This window comes from Vulpes vulpes, chromosome X (assembly GCF_048418805.1).
Source record: "Vulpes vulpes isolate BD-2025 chromosome X, VulVul3, whole genome shotgun sequence".
In the NCBI taxonomy this organism is placed as follows: Eukaryota; Metazoa; Chordata; class Mammalia; order Carnivora; family Canidae; genus Vulpes; species Vulpes vulpes.
In genome coordinates this window covers 104,077,174-104,097,491 of record NC_132796.1, presented here as the reverse complement: position 1 = coordinate 104,097,491, position 20,318 = coordinate 104,077,174, and the positions used below count along the sequence as shown (strand labels likewise).

General features: G+C 41.5%; 1 protein-coding gene across 2 annotated transcripts; it reads right to left on the bottom strand.

The window, feature by feature from the left end:
* Positions 1–594: 594 nt before the first annotated feature.
* HTATSF1 (HIV-1 Tat specific factor 1) lies at positions 595–18,587 on the bottom strand. 2 transcript variants are annotated; one of them, XM_072744164.1, is made up of 10 exons: positions 18,346–18,582; positions 17,908–18,155; positions 16,034–16,214; positions 15,137–15,184; positions 14,453–14,607; positions 11,344–11,507; positions 10,146–10,245; positions 4,524–4,613; positions 3,358–3,495; positions 595–2,860 (listed from the first exon to the last, which is right to left on the bottom strand). In XM_072744164.1, the coding sequence occupies exons 2-10, from the start codon at positions 18,091–18,093 to the stop codon at positions 1,613–1,615; spliced, it is 2,310 nt and encodes a 769-aa protein (XP_072600265.1). In that variant the 5' UTR covers positions 18,094–18,155; positions 18,346–18,582; the 3' UTR covers positions 595–1,612. The 2 variants fall into 2 exon arrangements, with proteins under 2 accessions (XP_072600265.1, XP_072600266.1); XM_072744165.1 differs by lacking the exon at positions 4,524–4,613 and having other exon boundaries at positions 18,346–18,587.
* Between the last annotated feature and the right edge of the window lie 1,731 nt (positions 18,588–20,318).

The following is a 20,318-nucleotide window of genomic DNA, read 5'->3' as shown; positions in this document are numbered from 1 at the left end:
CTACCAGGACATATTGTTGCTTCGCAATAAACTCCGTCAGGACCAATAAAACCCGACTTAGTAAACAGGTGACTGTGTGTGTGTGTGTGTTTATGTGTGTGCTCATGAGCCTTGATGTCTTGTCAACATCACCTCACAAATGATTTACCATTTTTACAGCTATTTGTGACCTTTGCTTCCAGGGTGTTTATATAAAAAGAGTGTGTTTGATATCAGCCAAATTAATGAGCAGGGGAGAAGTCAGAAAGAAAACAGCCCCCTTCTAACGGTCTTGGAGCTTGTCTGTGTTCTAGTTATGTGTTCCAGCCATTGTATATGAAGAGAAACAGCAGCCTGCCGCTCAGGAAATCAATCCTCTAATAAATGGGACATTTAAATGCTTCTGGCTTACCTTTAAAGGAGCACTAGTTTGGTCTGCAACTTTTCTGTATTTTAGTTTCTTTAGCTCTTTTATGGACTTACACCTGGTGAAAATCCTGAGATTTTAAGAAATCCCAGCGACCACAAAATTCTCAGCTTTGGCGTGAAATATAAGAACACTTTTTTTTTTTTTTTTGGTCTGAAGAGGGTTAATGATTACACTTACAGACGGTATAATGAAAAAGCACCAATGCAGTTTATTTTAATGCTTCTAATTCACGAGAGTTACTTCTTAATTCTACATCAGAAGTCATTTCACCAATACTCAATTTGGAAAGCACAATCAAGAAAGACTCCAATTTTTATTCGGACTACACAACTCAGCACAGTACTAGGCATCATGAATCTAGAACAAAAAATCGAAGTATGCAGGACACAATAGATCTTCAACTCTAGGGATCCATGAACCTCTGGGAAGTGTATACAAAAAAAGCTGTGTAGTGTGTGCTTACATCTTTCTGGGGAAAGCTCCAATGATTTCAATCAGCTTCTAAAAAGGTACCCAAGCAGTACATAGGAGAATTCTCATCTCCATATTTCCAAAAACGAAAGCCGGGACTTCAGGAAGTTCACTTTCGCACATTTCAGAGTCAGTTTCCACAGGGACAGAGGGTGGAAAAGAAAACAAATGAAAGTAACTTGCAAGGACTAGGCAGGGAAAAACTCCAGAGTGTTATTTACTTTATAAGTTTAGTAACATGTTCTGGGTTAGGGAGGGGAAATGGGGATGTTAAGTGCTAAGGGCGGTGGGGAGCAAGAAGACTCCTAAAAGGCTTTTTCAAGTCCTCACAAACACCACACTTGAGTATGAATGAAGCAACAGCAAGAATTTCAAATGCAATGTAACGCCAAGTCCAATTCTTCAGTTTCAGCATATTAACAACTTATTTTTATTTTTTAATATCACAAACTTCAATCAGAATACTTTAAAAAATATTATTCTGCATGCACTTAACAAATTGGACAAAGGACAAGTATCCAGCTGACTTGCATTATACTATGAAGTTTTACCTGAACAGCCAATTAACACAGATTTAAAATCATTAAGTACAGGTGACAGTGAAAACTTCAATGCATTACTCTGCTGGCATCCTACCACTAGGCACACGTTCATGTAACACTACTAGCAATTACCCTGGAGCGCGGGCAGAATGCGGATGGAGGAAGCTCCCTACAAAGCAAGTTTAAGGGATTAAATGTCATCATCGACATCGTCGTCGCTACTGAGGACAAAGCTGCTGCCTGTGGACAGGGGCCCTTCCTCCTTCACGTTGCCCACACCCCTCACTGTCCCTCTCTCATCAGAGTCGTCAAACAGCTTCTCACTGGAATCCTCATCGTCATCATCAAACAGCTTCCCGTTGGAATCATCCTCTTCAAACATCTTATCATCCACGTCCTCACCTTCCTTTATCTCTACTCCTTCCTCATCTTCTTTGTCATCCGAGTCTTCGAACATCTTCTCATCAACGTCTTCAAGCCCTTTTTCATCTGCGTAGTCTTCATCCTCTCTTTCGTCTGACTCGTCATCAAACACCTTTTCGTAGGTGTCTTCCCCTTCTTCCTTGTCATCAGACTCTTCGTCAAACTCCCTCTCAGAGACTTCCTCCTCAAACACTCTCTCAGAGCTGCTATCTCCAAATTCTGATTTGTCAGAGTCATTGTCTTCAAACTCCCTGTCGAGAATGTTCTCACCGAACTCCTTGTCAGAGGCATCCTCATCAAAATCCTTCTCGAGGCCATTTTCTTCAAATTCTTTCTCAGAGCCGTCTTCAAACTGCTTTTCAGAGAAGTCTTCTTCGGATTCCCTTTCTGAGTCCTCTTCTTCAGACTCCTTTTGAGGGCTCTCCTCCTCTTCACACTCCTTGCTGGGGCCATCTTGGTCAGAATCCTTTTCAAGACCGTTCTCTTCATAATCATTTTTGAGCCTCTTCTTTTTGGATTCTTGTTCGGGGCCATTCTCTTTAGACTCTGCTTTAGGACCACCCTCTTCAAACTCTTTTTCAGGACTGCCTTCTCCAGACTCTCTCTCTGGGTAGTCTTCCTCACGCTCCCTCTTGGGGCAGCCTTCCTCAGACTCTGTTTTGAGGGAGCCTTCTTCAGATTCTTTTTGGGGGCAGCCTTCCTCAGCCTCTTTCTCGGGACCACTTTCTTTGGCATCTTTTTCCAAAGCATCTCCTTCAAATTCTCCCCCATCTTCGGTTTTTTCAAACTTCTTTTCATCGATGGGTTCTTCAAATGCCATTTCCCTTGTGGCCTCTTGTGCATTCATTTTCGATGTGCTAGGGCGCTCTGAAAAATGCCTTACCCTAGAAGGCCCCGCCCTTTCCGAAGCACAGATGGAATTTGAACGCCGAAGGCTTCTGTTAGCCTCGGGAGCATTAAGGAAAGCCTCCCATCCTCTCAGCCTTTCCTCCCTTTCTCTTGTGGTCTCTTCCACCTGTGGAGAAAGGGGAATTGCCATTAAAATGAGTTTTAGGCAAAAATAAATAACAACTTCTCTGCACACTTCTGATACTGACACAAATACCCTGATTTCATACAGCATCTCTTCTTAGGAAATCAGAGCATTTCCCTATATTCAGTTTTCAAAATTTTATATCTTGATTAACGGGAGTTGAGCTTAAAATCATTTAAACAAAAGCCCAACACCACAGTCCTGCAGCATTTTTAAATTAAGAAATCAAAGAAAAAGTTAATACTTGAATGCTCTCCATCCTTTACTTACCACTATTCTGAGCACACCTCAAAATTTCAGGCTTATAAACTGAAAGACTAAAACATTTTTCTTTCTATGCTCTGGATGCAAAGTATTATTTAGAAGAACTGTTACATTAAACAGATTAAACTGAGCCCAAAACTTATCTGAAGGACCACTAGATCAGCATTTGTTGGTAATGTTACAATTTATGTGCCCTTGATAGTTGCAGAATTTACCTGATAATCTGTAGTCCCATCCCACGCCTGGGCAGTGATTTGACGGCCACCAAACCACCTCCCATCAAGAGTTTGTATACAATAGTCAGCTTCCTCGGGATCCCTGAAGGACACAGAGGCCACACCATCGGGGTGTCTCTAGAAAGGGAAGAAAGAGCAGCAATGAATGATAAAACTAAAAATAAATCATACACATTTGACAAAATAAGTATGTAGTGGAGTTCTTTGATAACTTAAGCTTCAAGATTTTATGTATGAAGCCATTCTTCCTTTTTACTCCAGCCAGTGACTTGAAGCTAGCTGCTTCTTTAAAAAAAAAAAGATTTTATTTATTTGAGAGAGAGAGAGAGAGATAGCGAGAGAAAGCACGAGCTGGGGAAGGGGCAGAGGGAAAAGCAGACTTCCCACTGAGCGGGGAGGCCGAAGCAGGGCTCGATCCCAGGACCCTGGAATCATGACCCAAGCGAAGGCAGTCACTTAACCAAATGAGCCACCCAGGCACCCCAAAGCTAGCTGCTTCTTTAGCTTAATCTTGTCTATCAAGAACCAAGCATGATGTCCTTGGAAATGCTTCTACCACTTAGCAGCTAAATGACCTTGAGCAAGGTGCTCACTCAATCTCTAAACTCCCAGCTTCCTCATCTGTAAAATGGGTAGAATAGTACCCACCTACCTCAAAAGATCATGAGAACTAAATGAGGTAACATGTAAAGTAGCCCGTATGCAATCAATAAATGGCGAACCTTTTAGTATGTGTCAATCTAGGAAGTAACAGAGTAAGAAGGGGAACACAGAGAAGAATATTTTGTTTGATTATTCTTCAAATATGGAGGAGGAGAATAATTCACCAAGAGGGGTAAATGGGGGCAAATAGGGAACCACAAGATCTCACACGTCTGTCTCACACGTCTTTCTTGTACTCCTTTCATCTGATCACACACTCTAGAGTAATAAAGGGAAATCACCAAGGCATACCAAGTCTAGCAAGCCCTGACTTACAATCCATGTTCATCTAACTACTGTTGACAGATGACTACTACTAGATAGCAGCCCTACTATAGAAAAACATCAATCCAAAATTTGGGGCATACTGACCTCTGGGAATAACTTCTCAAAGGGAAAGAATGCTTGGCTTTAGGAATCATTTGTCTAAGCCACGAACTTACATCAAAGAGAAGAAGCTTCCTAATTTGTCCAAACTTTGAACACTCTACTCGAAGGTCTTCTCTGATTTCATTCAGCACCAATGGATCATCCTGCAAACATACACATGATTAAAACAGGTTTGCCCCCTTTAAATACAAACCCTGAGAAATCACATTTCTTGCTTTGACAAGCCAACATATCGAAAAAAGTTTTACTTAAAAGTAGTCTTGTCTGAGGCCTACAAAATCTTAAAAAGTCAAAACGGATTAAAGTTAGATCACCAAGACTGCAGTCACTGCTACAGGGCAGCCCTGCTTTCAGCTTGAGGAAAGGGCTGAGAATGGCGGGCAGCAGTAGGACTGTGCTGGAGCAGAGGGGGAAGGAAAGCAGGGAAGGAGGACCGGGAATCCCCAATAACAGCAGCTGTACAGGCAGGAAAAGTCCTCTGACATATATGCAATCAGACACTGCTCATTCCTCTGTCCTGCACGGGCATCATGAGTGTACTGACCAGAGCCTTCTGCTTTGGGTTTTGCATAGATGCCTATTTACAGAAATGCTGTCATGCAGAGAGAGATAGCCCTTTCATTGACTAAGTGTTCTAAGATAGTTCTTTGTGCTTCCAAGATTCTATTTTAACTTACAGGGTAAACCTCCCTTATAAGGGTGCCTGTTCATCTTGTCTCCTACCACATCACACCAGAACCACACAAATAAAGCACTGTTAATAAGCACACGAGAAAATACATTCTTAGGGTGTCTGGGGGGCTCAGTAGGTTAAGCGTCCACTTTCAGCTCAGGTCATGATCCTGAAGTCCTGGGATGGAACCCCACATAGGGCTCCCTGCTCAGCAGGGAGTCTGCTTCTCCTTCTTCCTCTGCCACTTCCCTTCCCCCCTCCCTCCCCCACTCTGTCCTGGCTTGCGTGCACGCGCACGTGTGTGTGTGTGTGTGTGTGTGTGTGTGTGTGTATGCTCTCTCTCTCAAATAAAATCTTTAAAAAAATAGATTCTTAGCTGTTGCTTTCTTACAACTATAAGTCTATTAAGAGCACTCAAGAACTGCTGCTTCTGGTGGTCTTGAGTTCAAGTGGACTATCTACCCCACAACAAAAGCATTTAAGATTACCAATAGGAATTAACAAACCTTTCCTCAAGTCCCAGTACATGGAAAGGGCTCAAAAAATGTTACATTATCCACTTGAATTTTAACTACATAAACATATAAATGAAACATCCTATATATGAACTTCTACTGAAGTAGACTTATGCTTTTTAAGAAACACTTAACTTCATCTTGCTCACGGGTTTTTATTTTCCTCACCAACTAAAGAAGAACTGCAAAGAACAAAAAAGAAGTGTCTTTTCCCTCCTAAAGTTCTCTCAGAAAGCAAAAATAAAGAACTGATAGTTACTGATATCAACTTTAAAATAAAAGAATACCCTACAAATGAGCCTTCTAAAGGCACAGCTGGCAGCACTCTGGATTTCCCCCACTTACAAAATCTCATTTTAGAGAAGATGCTGTTTGTTTTAGATAGATTTGTCAGCCCTAAGAGGAATAGGAACCAGAGCATGAAAGTCATATGGTGGCCTATAGGGATGTGTGCATGGTTGGCTCCTACTGGACTACATGCTTTCTAAAGGCGGGAATCTTGTTTGAATGAGTTTCATATGCCTCACAGAACCCAGCACCGGTGTTTCCACATGGTGAGCAGTCAATAAAAAGCTTCTTCGAGATAAACAATTGACAATACCTCAAAACTTTATTCACCAAGGGAAATCAGGATTATAGTAAAACCACACAAAACTGTCACAAAATATTCAACAAATTTAAGTGTGATTCCATTGTGGGGGAGGGGGAGAACCACTCTATTTTTGTACCAAAGTCTCAGTGCTTTTCCTACAAGGATGTCAGATTTTAGCCAAAATCTTTGTACATTTCTGTTTTCATTTATACCAGCTTGAAAACCTAATCTAGCCTCACTGCTGTATAGTGGCCTGAAGCGTAAATATAACAGTCCCCTCCTCTGGAAAACTCTTTAACATAATTAAGAATGGAAAGTTTCTAAACACAACACTTTGCAAGCAACAGACTTGAGACGAAAATCAGACAGATGAGTTGAAACCTCCTGTTCAACACTTAGTTTTTTTTTTTTTCTTTTTTTTTGCCAGGGTGGTGTTTTGTTTTCCCAGGAAGAAATAAATCATGTTTCTCATTCCTTTCCAATCTAAACTTACACTGGCCATGACGGTGGCCACTAACCACATGTGGCTACAGAGCACTTAAAATGTGGCTAGTCCCAATTGAGGTGTGTTCCAAGTATGGCATGAACACCAGATTTTGAAGATTTAGTACCAAGGGGGAAGAAACAACAATGTAACTCATGAATATTTTTATATCGCATGTTGAAATTAAGAATATTTTGGATATACTGGGTTAAATAAAGTTCATTATTAAAATTAATTTCCCCCATTTCATGTTATAGTTTAACCATAGCTCCTGGTAAAATTGTAACTACACATGTGGCTCACATTCAGTTGTTTTGCTGTTGGCCAGTTCTGTGTATGCAATGAGAAACCTAACGCACTGGCATCACAGTTTTGGTTCTTCATCTCCTAGGATGCAAATTTGCCAGGCATGCCGTTTATTTTTTAAAGTTCAATGTTTGATTTTTTTAGTAATCTCTATACCCCACGTGGGGCTTGAGCCCACAAGCCCGAGATCAAGAGTCACACACTCTTCTGACTGAGCCAGCGAGGCATCCCCAAGCATGCATTTTTAAGTAAGGTGTTGAATTAAATACTGAAAACCCTCTGAAGTTACATGAAAAATATTAGCCTTCACATTTGTTCACCCTGATACCAAAGAGTATTTTTAGGTATTTTGCTTCTCACACTGGTCAACTATTTGGAATAAAAATATATCCCCCGCCCCCCGAATCTGATTTCATTCTGACACCCCAGGAAACCTGACCATCAGTTTTTGTTTCCCACAACAAAGCTCAGTGCTGATGACTATTCTTTAGATTCACATGGAATCTTTAGTCAAATCAAATACTCTCTCCAAAATGCCCAATAGCATGTTCTCCTGCTGCACACCTCTATGACAAGCCATACAGTGTCTACACCAGCAGTGTCCAACAGGACTTCCTGTGGTGACAAATGAGTATCTGCATTATCCAAAACGGAGGCTGCTAGCCACACGTGGCTGGTCCAACTAAAGAATTTCATTTCTAATTTTCTTCTATTTCAGTTAAATTTAAATAAGCACATGTGGCTAGAGTCGACCCTATTGGACAGTCTACTATGTTGGACAGATTTATACTGATACACTTTGAAGTTCAAGCCCATAGAGACCCAGAACAAAAGACAAGATCCCTCTATTCTTTTTCTCCCTCTCCCTCTGCCCTCCCCCTGCTTGCTGTTCTCTCTGATCTAAAATAAATAAATCCTAAAAAAAAAAAAAAACCACCAAAGAACAAGATCCTCTACAGACTCTTATCAAGCTGGCAGGCCACACAAGAGCAGGCAGGTAGGCGAACAAGGACAGCACTCAAGAGTTTTTCCATCTGTGAGCACTGAAGCCTGTCCCTGCTCTCTCAGCTTCTGTGGCACAGTGTCTGAAAAGAACATTTTCCTTCATTTGCAAAGATGCTCAAAAGAAAATGTTTTATCCATGGAGTGAAGCAAAAGACTCTGCCTTGTGAGTAACAGGGCTCTCATTCAATCACTCTTTCACTTTTTCTTCATATAAATATTGAGGGTCTGTAAAATAAATACATATTGAGGGTCTACTGGATGCCAGGCAGAATTCTAACCACTGGAAATATTATAGCACACAAGGGAGGCAGAGCCCTGACTCTCATGGAGCTCACATTCTAGTAGAGGACATCCAATTATTCCAGATAATAATAAATGTTATGAATAGTTTTTCAAACCAGCATAAATGAAAATGAAAGTCTAAGATGACTTTGGCTCTAAACAGGGTAATTTAAAGACTTACTATAACTCAAAGTAAGGTTTACACTAAACCAGTGGGAGTGTTTGAAAAAAGAACAAAGAATTTACAAGCATGAAATGTCTATCTTTAAAACTATCCACTGGAGGGAATTTGTAGGGGTCAAAGTAAATTAGATGTGGCTTTCTGGAGGAAAGAATACTCATTAAGCTAGGAGAAACTAAGTCTGCACAATGTGATGGCCAGATTCAAATTAGGTGGCTCAATGAGCAAGGCAGGGAGCAAAACACAAAAACAGATGTAATTACACAACAGACTTCTACTCACAGAGGTTCCAGATAATTTGAATTAAGTTTGCATTAATATTCACATTCAAGTGTTAAGAATATGGAATGCATGCATCAAACCAAGGACATTAAGTCATAGACATTAATAGGTCATGTAATTTTAAAAAGCCATTTAATATTTAAATGAGATGAACTCTAAGAAATCAGGAGCCATACCTAATAGATAGGATACCCTGGGGTCCATCTAAATTCCTTTCAAATCTCTATTTGGCAGGGGAAGGGTTTCAAAAAGTGTTTCAAGATGAGTCAGGATTCTACTCAGTAGAAACATCAAATGTTACAAATTGACCACATGTATCTCCCCAGTGATCTCAAAAGATGCACAGACCATATGGGTGCACAGCAAACTCTACCACATGACTCTGGGCTGGGCTGGAGCTCAACAGACCATGTGGGGGTCCTCTCCAAGGGGGCTACAGTGAAACTGCCATGCTCACTGTTTCAATGCACAGGAGTAAGAAAGGTCTTTGGTTGCACCTAGATCATTTGTAAATCTGGAGTTTCACATTATGAACCTTTTTTGTTGTTGTGTGACTTGTTATTTTTATGTTTACTTATACTGACTTGTGGTCATTATCTATCTTGTGTGTAACTGGTTGTCATTAATTTCAGATTCCAGGGAGAGGAGAAAGACCTAATGCTGCACAAGTGCCGTCTGTGGTTTGGATAAAAGACTAGCCCCAAGGACAAGAGGCAGACCAGCACAAGGTGCCCTGGCGGCAAGCTATACCTTGCACACTTCTTGCACCTGTCCAGCTCTTCTTTCCTCTGTTCACTTTTGTTTGCTGTTCTTAGAATTTTACCTGGACACTAAATATTTATAAAGTCCCCCAATAGCCACAAAAGCATTGTATGAACAACAGGTCTTGAAAAACCACCTTTAGTATTTAAACACCAGGAGCTGTATTTCATTAACCTGAGGGTTTTTTTGTTCTGAGGATCAAATTTGTGGTACCAAAGTGAAATTCTCATTTGCCAAGTGTAAAATGACTCCCCGCCCAAACCAGCCTGTGCTTGTTGAAATGTACTCAAAATCCATAAGCAGCGCCCAGAAATCTTTCAGTGATTATATTTTTAATGATTTCCCAAAGTAGCTGCTGTTTACAGCCGCAGTGTGGGTGTTAAGCAGTGTTCCCTGGGGGACAACTAAAAGAACCCTAGGCTGAATGTGGGAAAATTTAAACACTTTGATGTACTCTTAGCTCTATTTTCCTACCTTGACAACTACATGGAGGGGTAGCATGTGACATGTGAAAACATGGGGTGAAGCAAGCTTGGGACTCCCATGAAAGAAAACACATCAGTGTTTCCATCAGTGGGAATATCACCTCCTACCTCAAAATCCATCGGATGAAACATATTTTTGATGATGACAACTCGCTCGTGGCGCATTCGAGATGGGCCAGCTCTTCTCTCAGGTCTCCAGTCCAACTGCCTAATGCAATAAAGCAGGAACAAGAAACTGAATTTTGTTTCATACTTGCAGGACAGAAAAAAAGGAGTTGTTACAATCAACCTTTATTGAGTATTTAGTGATGCTAATTATTCGATTCTCAAACAGCAATATGTATTTCTGGAGAACTTTCGGAAGTAAAACTAATGGGCAGGTGAAAGATGGACCCAGTGTCTGAAATCCCCAGAATGTATCTTTTTTCAGGGCTGCTGTCCGGTTACAAATGTTCCAGTAAGATTCCTGTAAAGAGCCAATTATTTAATATTTATGACTATCTGGTATCTATGCCTACACTTTGAGGGCAAAAAATACATTCTAATTGTATTGGTTTTGAGGCATTTTATGATTATAAAGACCAAACTACATTGAAATATGTAAAACTACTCTGTTACATAACCAAAAATTTTATTGCTAGGTGTTTATAAAATTGGTAGGTATCTAGCCTATTCCTGTAAAAACTATAGGATATCACAACTCAACTCCTTTATCAGCACTGTTATCATTAAGTTGAGTGCAGTGTTAGAAGTGTTATTGGAACTCACTGTGATAGAAGAAAATACTTATCATTTCAGCCAACTTCTTAAAACCAGCATATTTCAAAAAAAACCCATTGACATGAATGGATTAGTAGACATTTGATGATGTTTACTGTACACACCGTGTACAACCCCACCAAATACAGTCATAAAAGATGCTGTTTCTAACTCCTACTAATGAGCCTACACAGACGCCTTAGCTCCTGGCGTAGCTGATGTCAATTCACATTAGAAATGAACTAATGGCTCTGGTAAACAAGCCTCAACTATTTTATTTAACTTCATGTTCAACTTCTTCCAGAGATGGCCTTCTCATCTCACTGAAGCCCAGGTTGTATTACAAATTAACACTCCAGGAAATAGACATGCTGCCACTGCCAGATCATCCTGCAGTAGAGATGACTGAAGGTTTCTGATGATCTAAAGAAATTCTTTGAAAATAACTTCTGCATACATTTGATGGAACACAACTAAGGAGCTACACCCAAAACATAGTCCAGGATATGTAAATGAAATCATTCAAAAAGGGAAAAACAATACAAACTTCTGTTGCAGAGACAGCTTTTTCTTGTAGTCTTTGCACTTCTTCTTCTTCTTTGAGGCATCATATTCTCCCTTCAGTTGAAACTTGGCCACTTCGACATGCAATTTGTAGCCTCTAATTTCATCTTCGTCCAGAAGCTTTAATGCGAGATCCACAGATTCCCTCTTTATAAAAAGGTAAAATGAGATAGAATTTCCATGCTGAAATGAAACTTGGGGAGGTTTTTTAGACAAACAATAACTATATGGACAATAAAGATTTCATCACAACTACCTCCTTTGAGATAAAGAACTCTAGGCTGCCTTATCAGGAAACCTGCACTCTAGACACAGCTGTCCTCAACCAGTTTTGTGAACTTGGGCAAGTTATTCAATTTCTTTATCTGTAAAATGGGAAGAAAAATGCCTTCTTTGCAGGGTTCTTGACAAAATCAAATGAAAGCGCACATAAAGGATAGGGACTGGCATGTAGAAGGTACTTAAACTGCATTATTATTGGAATAGGAGTATTACCTCTTGGGAGTCTCGATTTCTCAATGAGGCAAATGGACTCGTGTGACTTTTAAGGTACAGTTTATTTATTTATTTATTTATAAAAATGTATTTATTTATTCATGAGAGACACACACACACACAGAGGCAGAGACATAGGCAGAGGAAGAAGCAGGCTCCATGTAGGGAGCCCAATGCAGGACTTGATCCTGGGACTCTGGGACCACGCCCTGAGCTGAAGGCAGACGCTCAACTACTGAGCCACCCAGGCATCCCTACAGTACAGTTTTAAAATTCTCAAGTACTACTACTTAAAAGACTACATGACTCAAGGAACTGGGAATAACAGCCAGCCGTTAATTTTTTTGTTCACCAATTAAAATGTAGGTCTGCGATATTAAACGAAGATGATTATATGATGGCTAGTACATTAAGTACATTTGTGGATTCTGGGTTCTACACAAAAGGGCAGTTGTCAGACCTATGCAGACCTGAGGAAAACACAAAAAAATACCTGAATCCATAATCAAATATGGATCTTAGAACAATTACATATTTTTAAAAGATTTTATTTATTTTAAAGGGAGAGAGAAAGAGCACTCAGGAGTGTGTGTTGGGGGAAGTGGCAGAAGAAGAGGGAGAGGGAGGACTCCACACTGAGTGCAGTGCCCGATGAGGGGTTTGATCCCAGGACCCTGAGATCATGACCTGAGCCAAAACCAAGGGTCACAATCCAACTGACTGAGCCACCCAGGTGCCCCTTAATTATATTTTTTTGGAACTTAATTTACTGGTTGGCCAATCTTGTTCTTTTTATAAAGTTACCCAGAACTCCATTTTTCTTTTGAAAAAATTAGAAAATTGAATCAAACTCCCTAAGAATCTGTTCAGATTAATAACCCTTTAGTAACTAGTAAAACTCTCGGGATCCCTGGGTAGCGCAGCGGTTTGGCGCCTGCCTTTGGCCCAGGGCGCGATCCTGGAGACCTGGGATCGAATCCCACGTCGGGCTTCCGGTGCATGGAGCCTGCTTCTCCCTCTGCCTGTGTCTCTGCCTCTCTCTCTGTGACTATCATAAATAAATAAAAATTTAAAAAATTAAAAAAAATAACTAGTAAAACTTTCAAAATCTCCTTGTATTTGAAAATTAATAACTACCTATAATGGCCATACCCACATGTAACTCCATTATGTTCAAGAACCAGATTCAAAACGAGTCTTCCCAAGAGCTGTCGGCTTAACCCTACCCCTTCCTGATTTCAATGAAATGCTGTACACTCACAACACACCTGTGGTATTAGTACTGTTGTTTAATCATTTTGATTTTACTTTGTTTTTTAAAGGATTTATTCATTTGAGAGTGCACACGAGAGAGAGAGAGAGAGAGAGAGAGAGAGAGAGAGAGAGAGAACAGATGGGGAGGAGGGACAGAGGGAGAGGGAGAAGCAGACTCCCCACTGAGCAGGGAGCCTGACGTGGGGCTCGATCCCAGGAGATTGTGACCCAAACCGACAGTAGATGCTTAACCGACTGAGCCACCCATGTGCCCCTGATTTTACTTTGTAATTATTTTCACCTTCCCTGACATAGGCACATGTCATTGTTGTGCATATTTCTTCTGTATTCTGCAGTAATGCATAAAACATGCTTCTAAGGTACGAGACGTTCTAGAAATGATGACTGCCTTTGACACTGAGCTTTCCCTGTGCAATTTATGGTACCATGAATACGTAAAGTTTTGCAAATTTCTATTAATACCACTCTCTCTTCTCTTGCATTCAAAATACATTTCAAAGCAGTAAGCATAGCTATCATTACATTTATGGTCTAATTCAGCACTCAGAAAACTTTTGTAAAGGGACAGCAAAAAAAAAAGTAAAGGGACAGTTAGTAAATATTTTAGGCTTTGTGGGTCACGTGGTGTGTGCTGCAGCCACTCAACTCCACTGCTGAAACACAAAAGCAGCCATAAACAAATGAGTAAATGAATGAATGAATGTGGCCACGTTCAGTAAAACTTTACTTGACAAAAATAGGCAGTGGGCTGGAGTTTGCCAAACCCTGGTCTAATTCATTCCAGTGGGCAAATAAAATGTTACTGGCTTTCTTTTCTTTGTGGATTTTTAAAATGTGTTCTGAGTTGATACATGCATATAGTCCTAAAGTATATATTCTTTGCAGTGAGAGTTCTTTTAAGACAAAAGCAGCACTTCAGTCACATAACTTACATAATAACTTGACCTGATAACATATTTTCCTAGAACAAGTAAATAACCTCATAAATGCGATACACACAGGCACAATCTGAAATTTCAGTTTTCTTCACATCCTGTTTTGAATAGTTCTCAGTCTTAGTTATCATCTATACAAAATTATAGCCTTGGTTCCTGAGTTAAAAATGGAAATACGGGATCCCTGGGTGGCGCAGCGGTTTGGCGCCTGCCTTTGGCCCAGGGCGCGATCCTGGAGACCCGGGATCGAATCCCACGTCGGGCTCCCGGTGCATGGAGCCTGCTTCTCCCTCTGCCTGTGTCTCTGCCTCTCTCTCTCTCTCTGTGACTATCATAAAAAAAAAAAAAAATGGAAATACAAGAAACTTATTTGACCACATAACTAACCTTCAAATAACAGCAAAGACCATCTCCTTTAAGATTTCCTTGATTATCTTTGTAAAGTTTGACCTTAAATTCTTCTGTTTGAGGATCTCTCATAATGATGCCAAACTTGGACATGAGCTGTATAAATTCATCCACTGTAATGTCTGGAGGCAAACCTAGAACATTAGGGAAAAAAACTATAAAGGCACATACAGTAACAGTGAGGGTTACTTAAACATTCTACCAATTAGAAATCTGCAACTCAGATGAACATAATTTTGATTTTCTAAATGTACGTAAAAAATCTCACATCTATAGAACTGAGGAAATTTCACATTTTAATGTATTAAAATATACATTAAAATCATATTTGCTTAAGTCTTGTATCACTGTAGGGGCAAGCTGCCATAAGTTACCTAAAGCAGACAAAAAGGATATTATACAAAGTTACACACTCTTAATCTTTCTTAGTTTTTTTAATAAACAAAAAACATTTTCCTTATAAATGTAAATAGACTCCAAAGAAGCTGAAAAGTAAAAATCATATGTTCTCTACTCTAAACTTGTTTAAAAGAGGAAGGGGGGGGGGATGGTTCCTGGATGGCTCAGTTGGTAGAACATGTACTCGAGTTCAGGGTCATGAGTTCAATCCCCACGCTGGGTATAGAACCTATTTAAAACAAACAAACATAAGAGTATACATACCAGACACATATACATTTGTATTTCTGTCTTCTTCAACATGAAACCATCCTAAAAATCAAAATGAAAAAAAAAAAACACATACGAGGAAAGGTAAGAGTCACATTATGAAATCTTGACAATGTAGTAGTTTCTTGAAACTTCCAATTTTTTTTTACCCTTAGAACAAGAGAAACTAACCCAAATCACTGTCCAGATTTCAAAGTACTTGAATCTTTTGACACATAATTAGTTTCAGAGACTCGTCTGAAAAAGGATGGCTAGTGGGACACCTGGGTGGCTCAGCAGTTGAGTGTCTGCCTTTGGCTCAGGATGTAATCCTGGGGTCCCAGGATCGAGTCCCACACTGGGTTCCCTATATGGAGCGTGCTTCTCCCTCTGCCTATGTCTCTGAACCCCTCTCTCTGTCTCTCATGAATAAATAAATAAAATCTTTAAAAAAATGAAAAAGGATGGCTAGTTATGTTGGATATTAATGATTCTGATACAACCTTAAAAAAACTCATCCTTGCACTGACTTTGGGCCTGCATGCATAAATTGCTTCTGACTTCAATCTACTGTGTTGGATATGGCCAAGCTGAGGCAACACTGCCTTGAGTTCAATTTAATTAAACTCAAAAAATATCAGAGAATTACCTTAAAAAACAGAATTTCTGATGATCCCCTAATAACAGCTCTATTTTACAAAGGAAGAAACTGAGGTACAGAATTGAAATAGCCTCCCCAATGCCCACAAGTTAGTGTGCAAGTCAATGGATAAATCTAAATAATAATAATAAAAAAATCCTTCATCTTATGATTCCTTCAAGACTATTATAATTCTTCAAACAGTAATCATATATACACATGCTAACATTTAACATTTTTACATTCATATTTTGCTAGCTAAATCCACTTGCCTGGTTCAGCCTTTCTCTTTTCTCCCCTCTTTTTGGGATCATTGGGTTCAGGGGTTTTTCTTTGTGGTGGTTCTTCTGTAGTCCTAGCACTGACTTCTTGCACATTTGCAGTAGAGCTAGATGCCCCCTCATTAGAAAAGCCATAATTGGCCTGATATGTAGCAATGAAATCTTCAGTGATCTAAACAAAAAATTCAGCACACACACAAATAGAAATTCAAAAATGACTTCTTCCCATAAAAAGTGTACATTGTGATAAATTTCTGCATATTTGGTTATACAACTGAACACAGAAATGTTTCTGCAGATAATGGCTGTAGTAAATAAAGTGTAATGCAAGAATAGTCATGTTATACAGAAAATGTGCATAAAATGACAAAAGAATAAGACGGGTATTTGGATTATCAACACAAAACTCTTAAGGATACTATTGGCACTATAAGTGGTGTTGGCGCATTTTCTAGTTGTTTCATTTATAAATCACTACCTCTCTACAGTCTACTTGACTAAGGCTACAAGTACATACAATAAAGGAAGTACCAGATAACAATATAACAAAAACCAACAGTCAATAACCTAACAACAGTCTCTTTTGCTACAGAGATACACAAAAGTATACACGCATTAAATATTTGAGTGTCTGTATGCAGAGAGCACACAAGATGAAACTGATTTAGTATATAGAGAATAGAGCTAACAATTGTAAAACTAAATGCTTATTTTCACTCTCTCACTAATTAAATGACACTATCATTTAGTGTCAGAACAAACTAAGAACAAATTCAACTCACATCATCTATCCTCCTGGCTTTTAGGGGAAAAAAAGCCTAGTTGCACAAAGAAAGAAATAGGAGTTCTGCCTTCATTCTGGTCAATGTTACGCACATACAGGAGTGGGGAATATTTAAAACTCAAAGTTTCAAGAGTTATGGGTTTCAAAAACATAAAAAGAGAAGAGTCACAAATGAATCCATTATCAGACTATTGTTAAAAGTCCTCAGGAAACCAAATCTGCTCTGGAGCTGGGATGACCAGAACCAGCAAAATAATAAATGCAACAATGTAAAGGGAATGAAGTATACAGAAACACAAAAAGGAAAATAAAAAATTGAAACAAATAATTTTAAGAATAACAGTCAAACTACACAATGGAGACATGGTTTATATTACCAGCTTGCAAGTTGATTGCTACTGGTATCTTTTCCCACCCACATGAGACTTCGATTAACAGGGTACTTTTGCTGAAAAGTTTGCAGAACCAAGGTAACACTGGTTACTTACTTACAACCTGGAATAAAATACTTAACAATTTCCAAGCACTCTACACAAATATACACAGATATCTTCTACCCATATTCCATGCCTGTGGTTGTATGGTTCGAACACACATGCCTAGGGACAAAATCTGATAGGAAAGAGAGGTGCAGACCAAGTTCAATCTATAAAGGGATATAAATGGCTATTTTTTTTTAAAACCAAGAAGCTGCATTTTGCACAACGTACATAAGCTAAACAAACATCAGAATTCCTAGGGTATATGAGGTTGGCTATCCGAGACCCACAGCTACTAAATTTGCTCTCGGTGTTTTTCCTCTTTGCAATAAAAAGCAGTAACCAATGCAATAACCAACTATGACCTTCACAGACAAAATTAATAAGGCAGAGAAGAGATTTAAGAATTAAATTACATTCGAGACATCTCGGTAAAGATCTACGTTTCTCTAACATCGGTTCGGCAACAGAAACAACAAAAAGAAACGTCACTATCCATGGGGCTCTAACTCAAGACCTCAGCAAAGAAAACGGAAAAGGGGCGCCCCGCGAGGCTGGCCAGGCGGGCCCGCTCTGCAGTGGCGCCCGTGCCACCGTCGTACCTTGGGGAACCAAGCCTTCTTGTCCAGGTCCCACTCGTACGGGGTGTCAGCCGGCTGCTGCCCGAAAGAATCGGGTTCTCCACCGGGATCTTTCTGGGTGTCGCCGTCCTTGGCGTCGCCGTACAATTCTTGCATTCGCAACTGCTCATCAAACTCGTCGTTCCCATCCAAGTTGTTGCCGCTCATGTTGCCGACTTAGGCAAGGGCCAGGGTCCGCGCGAGCAAAGAGGCCGAGATGCAGCCGGAGGCTACAGAGAAAGGGAGGTCAGTCGCACTGGGCCCGCGTCCCGCCGCCCCCCGGCACGCCTCCCCGCGGCGCCCCAGCAGCCCCCGGGAGGTCGGGGCCGACCGGCGCCCGCGCCGCCCCCTGCTCCGCCCGCTCTCCCACCGCGCGCGCGCGCGCGCCGCAGGCTGCAGCCCTGCCGCGCCGCCGCCCACCTGGCTCGCTCCACCGGGCCTCGGCGCCGCGGCTCGACCCAGGGCGTGGCGGGAGCGCGCACGCGCGCCGCCGCCGCCCCCGCCGCCGACCGGGTCGGAGTCGCCTGCAGCCCCTGCAACCCCCGCGGCTCCCGCGGCTGCCGCGGCCCCCGTGGCCCTCGCGGCAACGTCAAGAGGTTGCCGGAAAACTGAGGCCCGCTCAGGCTGACGCAGTCGCCATTGTTGGCACGTCGAGACGTCGCGGGTCGCGCCGACACGCCTCCAGTGGCGTCAATAAGCGCCGACGCGGGCGGGCGGTGCTGGACCCTAGGGGCGGGGCGTCTTGCGGGGGGCGCTGCTAATCGCCCGCCGCTGCCCACCCGGGCCTCCTGGGCGGGGCGGGGCGGGGCGGGGGGCGCGGGGGCAGCTGCGCTTGGGGACCTCGGGCTCGGCGGAGGCCGCGGTGGGCGGCAGCCGGAGGCGTGGGAATGTTCCCACTCGGCGCGCGCCATCTTGGGGGAGTGGATGGGGTGGGCGGGACGGATTTGTGTTCCTGAGAAAAGACAGGCCTCCTTCCCCCGTTCCGCTTGGGAAACGCGACTTTGGCTTATTTCTTTACGATTTCCCTAGGATGGGCGCCGGCTCTTGTTCAGCTTCTTGGCCTAAGCTCCCAGCCCAGGGTGTGGTGTCTAGTGCGTATTAAATGAGCGAGTGAGCAAATGAATGAATGAATGAATGAACGAACGACGGGTGGGGACCAACCTTCTTTTCCCAGCCTCAGGCCCCTCCTTTATCTCTGGTACTTTCTCAGGCTGGAGATGGACTCTGGAAAGGCGGAGGGGGAGAGGGGGGAGCAATAGTTTTCTGCCTCTCGTACGCCACGATTCAGAGGTGCTCAAGCTCCAAACCTGAAACTTAATACATCCAAGTATAAGCAACAGCTTTACTGGCCCAGCAACTTCGGGTTTTTTGTCTTTCTTTTAGAAAAGTACAGAATATTTTCCCTCTACACAGCTTTTTATCAGATTACGTATTTATCGTAGAAAATAAAGAGGTCTGTATATTTTTTTTAATAGGGCACATATTTATTGAGCAACCAAATGCCAGGGACTGTGCTAGGCTCTGGCGAGCCAGCAGCCAACAAGACAGGCACAGCTCAAGGGAGACGTACTTGTTTATGTAGATGATTCTTATCAATATTTGTTATAGTCAAAACAACAGTTTAAAGGGGTTTTTTTAAAATCCCTTTAAAAATAACAACGATAAACTTCTTATGTACAAACGTAAAATTTTATAAACCAGACCTGAGGGTAGAGAAAAGCTTACCAGAAGAAATTAGTTCTGCTATCCCAGTGATCTTTTACTTCTAAATATAGCAGTTGCGTATGGGCTCTAGAAAATCTTAACTCCCCAAATACCGACTGTGAGAATATGGTTTCAACCCTTAAAGCGATTTTTAAATAGTAGCTTGGGTTTGAGTTGGTTTTTTTTTTTTTCAAGTACATTTCTCTTTCATGAAGTTCTTGTTCTGTTGCAGACTACAGGAGAACTGAATTTGCATGTTTTTTTTTTTATAATATAGATAACATGAGTTTTATTAGGCTCACTTATTTAAGCATTGCTAAGTATTTCTTCCTGGATCCCAAAATAGTGTACAGCTGTTTTCAGCAATGTGTTATTGGGCTCCCATTTCATTCCTGAGTGAGTTCACAGCATAGGTGATAATATGTTACATAGCCCTACTACTGCTCGTGACCCTCTGAATGTCTGCTGTATCCACAGGCCCCTCTGAACAGGTGGCCAAAAAAATTCCTTATGGGTAGGTCCCATGTGACCCAGCCACCGTGGCCCACAGGCTGCCCAGAGGCCTGTGAGGTGACCTGATAGGGTAGCCCTGCATCCTAGACTGAATTTGGCTATATGAGCCAATAAACTGCCTTGTCTAGAGACTGGAATGAGTATGGAATGGGCAGGGATGTGATCAGAGTAGTACA

Bases quoted from the DNA above. Each gene is read 5' to 3' on its own strand.
- HTATSF1 (XM_072744164.1), bottom strand. From the start codon at position 18,093: ATGAGCGGCAACAACTTGGATGGGAACGACGAGTTTGATGAGCAGTTG. The intron at 4,614-10,145 runs GTAGGAGGTGAT...GTATGTTTGCAG, and splicing joins TTCATCCGATGGATTTTGAG to GATGATCCATTGGTGCTGAA. The intron at 3,496-4,523 runs GTAAGTTCGTGG...TTCCCTTTCTAG, and splicing joins GGAAGCTTCTTCTCTTTGAT to AGACACCCCGATGGTGTGGC.